Below are 8257 nucleotides of genomic sequence, written 5' to 3' on the forward strand. Positions count from 1 at the left end.
TTTGGTACTCAGTGACATAGATTAATGTACTTAGTGTTGTTTGACATCTGTCAAATTTGACAGTTTGACAGTTTTTGCCATTTTCAGTGAAAATTCTCATTTTGGGATATAATTTAGCACCAAGTGACATTGTTAAGTGTAGATTTATACTATCTGTCAAATCTGTCAAAATTGACATTTTGTGAAATTTTGACAGTTTTGGGTCCAAAATCGAAACGGCTGGTCCGATTTTGATAGGAACTTCAACAGTAGTCATGGGATGGAAATTGTAGTTTGACACATCTGTCAAAAATGTCAAAATTGACAGTTTGACAGTTTTTGTCATTTTTAGTGGAAAATTAACGTTTTGTTAAAGTTTGGTACTAAGTGACATAGTATAGAGTTGTTTGACATATCAGTCAAATTTGACAGATTGACAGTTTTGGTAATTTTCAGTGAAAATTATCTTTTTGGGATATAATTTAGCACCAAGTGACATTGTTAAGTGTACATTTATACTGTCTGTCAAAATTGATATTTGTGACATTTTGACAATTTTGCATCCAAAATCGAAACGGCTGGTCCGATTTTGATAGGACCTTCAACAGTAGTCATGGGATAGAAAATGTAGTTTGACACATCTGTCAAAAATTACAAAATTGAAAGTTTGACAGTTTTTGTCATTTTTAGTGAAAATTAACATGTTTTGTTAAAGTTTGGTACTAAGTGACATAGTATAGAGTTGTTTGACATATCAGTCAAATTTGACAGATTGACAGTTTTGGTCATTTTCAGTGAAAATTATCTTTTTGGGATAGAATATAGCACCGAGTGACATTGTTAATACTATCTGTCAAAATTGACAGTTTGTGACATTTTGTCTGTTTTGGTTCCCAAATCGAAACGGCTTGTCAGATTTTGATAGGACCTTCAACATTAGTCATGCGATGGAAAATGGAAAATCGAAAACCTATTAGCTTAGGTTAGGTTAGGTTAGGTTAGGTTAGGTTAGGTTAGGTTAGGTTAGGTTAGGTTAGGTTAGGTTAGGTTAGGTTAGGTTAGGTTAGGTTAGGTTAGGTTAGGTTAGGTTAGGTTAGGTTAGGTTAGGTTAGGTTAGGTTAGGTTAGGTTAGGTTAGGTTAGGTTAGGTTAGGTTAGGTTAGGTTAGGTTAGGTTAGGTTAGGTTAGGTTAGGTTAGGTTAGGTTAGGTTAGGTTAGGTTAGGTTAGGTTAGGTTAGGTTAGGTTAGGTTAGGTTAGGTTAGGTTAGGTTAGGTTAGGTTAGGTTAGGTTAGGTTAGGTTAGGTTAGGTTAGGTTAGGTTAGGTTAGGTTAGGTTAGGTTAGGTTAGGTTAGGTTAGGTTAGGTTAGGTTAGGTTAGGTTAGGTTAGGTTAGGTTAGGTTAGGTTAGGTTAGGTTAGGTTAGGTTAGGTTAGGTTAGGTTAGGTTAGGTTAGGTTAGGTTAGGTTAGGTTAGGTTAGGTTAGGTTAGGTTAGGTTAGGTTAGGTTAGGTTAGGTTAGGTTAGGTTAGGTTAGGTTAGGTTAGGTTAGGTTAGGTTAGGTTAGGTTAGGTTAGGTTAGGTTAGGTTAGGTTAGGTTAGGTTAGGTTAGGTTAGGTTAGGTTAGGTTAGGTTAGGTTAGGTTAGGTTAGGTTAGGTTAGGTTAGGTTAGGTTAGGTTAGGTTAGGTTAGGTTAGGTTAGGTTAGGTTAGGTTAGGTTAGGTTAGGTTAGGTTAGGTTAGGTTAGGTTAGGTTAGGTTAGGTTAGGTTAGGTTAGGTTAGGTTAGGTTAGGTTAGGTTAGGTTAGGTTAGGTTAGGTTAGGTTAGGTTAGGTTAGGTTAGGTTAGGTTAGGTTAGGTTAGGTTAGGTTAGGTTAGGTTAGGTTAGGTTAGGTTAGGTTAGGTTAGGTTAGGTTAGGTTAGGTTAGGTTAGGTTAGGTTAGGTTAGGTTAGGTTAGGTTAGGTTAGGTTAGGTTAGGTTAGGTTAGGTTAGGTTAGGTTAGGTTAGGTTAGGTTAGGTTAGGTTAGGTTAGGTTAGGTTAGGTTAGGTTAGGTTAGGTTAGGTTAGGTTAGGTTAGGTTAGGTTAGGTTAGGTTAGGTTAGGTTAGGTTAGGTTAGGTTAGGTTAGGTTAGGTTAGGTTAGGTTAGGTTAGGTTAGGTTAGGTTAGGTTAGGTTAGGTTAGGTTAGGTTAGGTTAGGTTAGGTTAGGTTAGGTTAGGTTAGGTTAGGTTAGGTTAGGTTAGGTTAGGTTAGGTTAGGTTAGGTTAGGTTAGGTTAGGTTAGGTTAGGTTAGGTTAGGTTAGGTTAGGTTAGGTTAGGTTAGGTTAGGTTAGGTTAGGTTAGGTTAGGTTAGGTTAGGTTAGGTTAGGTTAGGTTAGGTTAGGTTAGGTTAGGTTAGGTTAGGTTAGGTTAGGTTAGGTTAGGTTAGGTTAGGTTAGGTTAGGTTAGGTTAGGTTAGGTTAGGTTAGGTTAGGTTAGGTTAGGTTAGGTTAGGTTAGGTTAGGTTAGGTTAGGTTAGGTTAGGTTAGGTTAGGTTAGGTTAGGTTAGGTTAGGTTAGGTTAGGTTAGGTTAGGTTAGGTTAGGTTAGGTTAGGTTAGGTTAGGTTAGGTTAGGTTAGGTTAGGTTAGGTTAGGTTAGGTTAGGTTAGGTTAGGTTAGGTTAGGTTAGGTTAGGTTAGGTTAGGTTAGGTTAGGTTAGGTTATAGGGTCTATTCTCGGTCGATTTCGTTCAAATTTGGCATAGGGGCTTTTTTTTACCTGATCTATCTATGGTCTTTCGCTTTTGGTATTGAATCGCCCTGCGTCTGGTACCTCCCATACATTTTTTTTGAAAATTTGCGGTTTTTAATTTTTTATTAAAAACTTATAATAATTAGGTGTTTGGTTTCTACCCTACCCCAAAATTTCAATAATTGCGCATCGAATGACGTTTTTTACATTAAAATCGGATAATAAATAAAGATTTTAGACCCGGGTTAGATTATTTTTGCATTTATTTTAATTTTTTTTTAGCGTCCAAAAATTTTGAAAAAAATATATAAGATAGGCATGCCGTACCTCGCGCACCTACTACGTGGTGCCGATAGCTCGAATTTCAAGTCCATTTTTTTTTATCTCTTACCGTTTTTGAGATATTAATTTTTTAGAGGTAAAAATATAGAGAAACATTGCTATTACCTTCATCAGGCGCCTCGACCGATTTTGTATGGAAATAGCTAATTCCGACTCGAACTTGACCGAAATTCAGTTTGAGGAAAAATTCTGTATCTTTTAAACGGCTGGTCCGATTTTGATAGGACTTTCAACATTGGTCATGGGATGGAAAATGTAGTTTGACGCATCTGTCAAAACTGTCATAATTGACAGTTTGACAGTTTTTGTCATTTTTACTGAAAATTAACATGTTTTGTTATTGTTTGGTACTCAGTGACATAGATTAATGTACTTAGTGTTGTTTTTGTTTGGTACTCAGTGACATAGATTAATGTACTTAGTGTTGTTTGACATCTGTCAAATTTGACAGTTTGACAGTTTTTGCCATTTTCAGTGAAAATTCTCATTTTGGGATATAATTTAGCACCAAGTGACATTGTTAAGTGTAGATTTATACTATCTGTCAAATCTGTCAAAATTGACATTTTGTGAAATTTTGACAGTTTTGGGTCCAAAATCGAAACGGCTGGTCCGATTTTGATAGGAACTTCAACAGTAGTCATGGGATGGAAATTGTAGTTTGACACATCTGTCAAAAATGTCAAAATTGACAGTTTGACAGTTTTTGTCATTTTTAGTGGAAAATTAACGTTTTGTTAAAGTTTGGTACTAAGTGACATAGTATAGAGTTGTTTGACATATCAGTCAAATTTGACAGATTGACAGTTTTGGTAATTTTCAGTGAAAATTATCTTTTTGGGATATAATTTAGCACCAAGTGACATTGTTAAGTGTACATTTATACTGTCTGTCAAAATTGATATTTGTGACATTTTGACAATTTTGCATCCAAAATCGAAACGGCTGGTCCGATTTTGATAGGACCTTCAACAGTAGTCATGGGATAGAAAATGTAGTTTGACACATCTGTCAAAAATTACAAAATTGAAAGTTTGACAGTTTTTGTCATTTTTAGTGAAAATTAACATGTTTTGTTAAAGTTTGGTACTAAGTGACATAGTATAGAGTTGTTTGACATATCAGTCAAATTTGACAGATTGACAGTTTTGGTCATTTTCAGTGAAAATTATCTTTTTGGGATAGAATATAGCACCGAGTGACATTGTTAATACTATCTGTCAAAATTGACAGTTTGTGACATTTTGTCTGTTTTGGTTCCCAAATCGAAACGGCTTGTCAGATTTTGATAGGACCTTCAACATTAGTCATGCGATGGAAAATGGAAAATCGAAAACCTATTAGCTTAGGTTAGGTTAGGTTAGGTTAGGTTAGGTTAGGTTAGGTTAGGTTAGGTTAGGTTAGGTTAGGTTAGGTTAGGTTAGGTTAGGTTAGGTTAGGTTAGGTTAGGTTAGGTTAGGTTAGGTTAGGTTAGGTTAGGTTAGGTTAGGTTAGGTTAGGTTAGGTTAGGTTAGGTTAGGTTAGGTTAGGTTAGGTTAGGTTAGGTTAGGTTAGGTTAGGTTAGGTTAGGTTAGGTTAGGTTAGGTTAGGTTAGGTTAGGTTAGGTTAGGTTAGGTTAGGTTAGGTTAGGTTAGGTTAGGTTAGGTTAGGTTAGGTTAGGTTAGGTTAGGTTAGGTTAGGTTAGGTTAGGTTAGGTTAGGTTAGGTTAGGTTAGGTTAGGTTAGGTTAGGTTAGGTTAGGTTAGGTTAGGTTAGGTTAGGTTAGGTTAGGTTAGGTTAGGTTAGGTTAGGTTAGGTTAGGTTAGGTTAGGTTAGGTTAGGTTAGGTTAGGTTAGGTTAGGTTAGGTTAGGTTAGGTTAGGTTAGGTTAGGTTAGGTTAGGTTAGGTTAGGTTAGGTTAGGTTAGGTTAGGTTAGGTTAGGTTAGGTTAGGTTAGGTTAGGTTAGGTTAGGTTAGGTTAGGTTAGGTTAGGTTAGGTTAGGTTAGGTTAGGTTAGGTTAGGTTAGGTTAGGTTAGGTTAGGTTAGGTTAGGTTAGGTTAGGTTAGGTTAGGTTAGGTTAGGTTAGGTTAGGTTAGGTTAGGTTAGGTTAGGTTAGGTTAGGTTAGGTTAGGTTAGGTTAGGTTAGGTTAGGTTAGGTTAGGTTAGGTTAGGTTAGGTTAGGTTAGGTTAGGTTAGGTTAGGTTAGGTTAGGTTAGGTTAGGTTAGGTTAGGTTAGGTTAGGTTAGGTTAGGTTAGGTTAGGTTAGGTTAGGTTAGGTTAGGTTAGGTTAGGTTAGGTTAGGTTAGGTTAGGTTAGGTTAGGTTAGGTTAGGTTAGGTTAGGTTAGGTTAGGTTAGGTTAGGTTAGGTTAGGTTAGGTTAGGTTAGGTTAGGTTAGGTTAGGTTAGGTTAGGTTAGGTTAGGTTAGGTTAGGTTAGGTTAGGTTAGGTTAGGTTAGGTTAGGTTAGGTTAGGTTAGGTTAGGTTAGGTTAGGTTAGGTTAGGTTAGGTTAGGTTAGGTTAGGTTAGGTTAGGTTAGGTTAGGTTAGGTTAGGTTAGGTTAGGTTAGGTTAGGTTAGGTTAGGTTAGGTTAGGTTAGGTTAGGTTTTTTTTTTTTTTTTTTTTTTTTTTTTTTTTTATTACAGTGCTCCTCCAACATGATCGGAGACTTTGCCTAGCTAGTTTTTCATTCATACCAGTTCTCGCTTGTATACCTCTCGTACTAGCATACTTCATACTTGATCTTTCTTTCATTCATCTCTTTCGTTCCTTATGTGGGTAGTCCCACCTATCAGCTTATTACTTATTACTTACTATTCGGGAAAAATAAGGAAACACAGGGTTTGAACTTTATTCATGAGTGCTCACTGCATGGGTAGCGCTTTTTATACAATTTCTTATTACATGCTTATATTTAATATTATTATCTATGTTACATTTTTCATATATTCGCTATTGTATTATTATCTTAAATCTAATATACATATTGTGCGTTTCTTATGACACGAGTTTGGCTCTCTCTTTTGATTATTCCTACTGGGTTTTTTATGTTTTTCTTAAATATATTTACTATATTTTAAAAACATATATTTCTATCTAGTTTTATTTCTTTTTACGACTCTTCTCACAATTTTTAAGCAGAACTCTATAAATTGGTCCATTTCCGCACTAGCCATTATGTTGTGTAGTTTGTCGGCAGTTATACTAATTTTAATTTTTTGCTCCATATCAAAGCGCTCACTATCATGAACTGGACACTCAAATATTATATGTGGCACCGTTTCTTGCGTATTGTTGTCACAGACGCACGATGGACTCTCCTTGCACTTGAAGCGGTTTAAATACTCAGAGAATCCACCGTGTCCCGTCATCAACTGCGTCTTTAGGTTGTTTGGCTCTGATTTCCTTGTCACCCTATAAGCCGCCACTGCATCTGGGAAGAATAACTTCGTGATGGAAGCCGTTTCGCCAGACTTATACCTCCGATTCCATTCGTCAAGCGTCGACATGCGAATGCTACGCTTGACGAATGAAACCGGGCATTGGTCATAGTCCGGCTTTCGTTTGGAGCCTACTGCTGCTCCTTTCGCCAACTCGTCTGCCCGCTCGTTGCCTTCTAACCCTGCGTGAGCTTTAATCCAGTGTAGGGTGACTACCTTACCCTGGAGAGACATAGCTTTTAAATTCTCTCTGGCCTCTACAGCGAGGGGGTGAAGGCAACTGTGGTTTTGTATTGTTTGAAGGGCTGCCATAGAGTCGCTGTAGACTCCATACGATTTCTCGGCATACTTCTTTGCTTCCCTAGTGGCCCTGCACAGGGCAAGGAGCTCCGCCTGGTAAACCGTACAGTATCTCGATAGAGCAAGCTTGTGGGCTTTGGTTTCGGTTTCTCCCTTCCAAATAGAAAGTGAGGCTCCAACCCCGCCCTCAAGCCTGCTGCCATCGGTAAATATTCGCACATCGAACTCACTGTTCGAGTTCACATCGTCTTGGTTCACCAGGCGAACCACCCTCAATTCTTCGCGATCCGCAGGATGAGGCATTTCAGTTGCGGATGCCATTTGTTCCACCTCTCTATCTCCAGGCCACAGGGCAGGCAGAGACTCTCCCTTCTTGGCTTCGTACAACGAAGCCGCCTCTCGGACTCGGAGGTCAAGAGGGAGCATACCCGCCAGAACCAGCGCCGAGTTGAGGGACACGGTGCGGTATGCCTTGCATATCTTCTGCGCCATTCCGCGTTGCACCACTGCCAACTGCTTTTGGACACCCAATTTGTTTGCAGCATGCGCCCAAACACTAGCGGCATACAGTATGATGGGCTCTACGGTTGCCACATATATTATTTTTACGACTTCAGGATGGAGCCCCCAGTCTGTCTTGGCAGCCCTAGATAGCTGTTTATAGACTGCTATCGCTTTCCTGCAGACATTCGAAACATGGCTGTTAAAAGTCAGCTTGTCGTCGATGGTTACACCAAGTAATTTCATCTCTTTTACCATGGCGATGCTGGTTCCGCCCATACTCAGTCGAGGGGTGTCATACTTGAGCCTCCGTGTAATTACCATTGCATTAGTTTTATGCGGTGCGAATCGAAGCTTATTACTGACACCCCACTCCCGAGCATGGTCGAGAGCAGCGTTTGCGCGCGTTTCAATTTCCAGAGCGGTATTCCCATCAACGACAAGTACGACATCGTCTGCGAATGCCTGGCAGTAGTCGCCCCTTTGCCCGTAACTTTTAAGTAGTGGGTCCAAGAGCAAGTTCCACAGAATGGGGCCCGCTATCGATCCCTGTACGCATCCCTTGGTGGTGTCCAGACTGTATTGCTCTCCCGCGTATCTAACTGTTACTCTTCGGTCTGTGAGGTAGCTATCGATTACGCGTCTCAGTTCAACTGGGCAATTCTCTTCCGCCAACCGGGACCTGATAGCCGGCCACCAAGCACCATCGAAGGCCCCCTCTATGTCCAGTGATATTAGTGTTACGATCTTTTTAGAGTCTAATTTCTTTCGTATGTATTTCATTAGGGCATAAAGGGAGTCCTCGGTGCTGCGCTGTGGCATGAACCCGTATTGGCGATCACTCATTTGGGGCAGCAAGTAAAACTTTAGCCTGTTCACCACCATCTTCTCAAACACTTTACCCATGATCGGAAGCAGTCCTATTGGCCTGTACGATTTGGGCGTTGTATAGTCTCCTCTACCAGGCTTTCGGAGGACCACCACCGTTGCGGTTTT

General features: G+C 39.4%; 1 protein-coding gene across 1 annotated transcript; it reads right to left on the bottom strand.

The window, feature by feature from the left end:
- Positions 1-6112: 6112 nt before the first annotated feature.
- On the bottom strand, positions 6113-8167 carry LOC134751719 (uncharacterized). Its single transcript, XM_063687164.1, has one exon. It carries the CDS (start codon positions 8165-8167, stop codon positions 6113-6115), a length of 2055 nt encoding a protein of 684 aa, XP_063543234.1.
- Between the last annotated feature and the right edge of the window lie 90 nt (positions 8168-8257).

The sequence above is a fragment of the Cydia strobilella genome, chromosome 23 (genome assembly GCF_947568885.1).
Source record: "Cydia strobilella chromosome 23, ilCydStro3.1, whole genome shotgun sequence".
NCBI lineage: Eukaryota > Metazoa > Arthropoda > Insecta > Lepidoptera > Tortricidae > Cydia > Cydia strobilella.

Bases quoted from the DNA above. Each gene is read 5' to 3' on its own strand.
- LOC134751719 (XM_063687164.1), bottom strand. From the start codon at position 8,167: ATGGGTAAAGTGTTTGAGAAGATGGTGGTGAACAGGCTAAAGTTTTAC.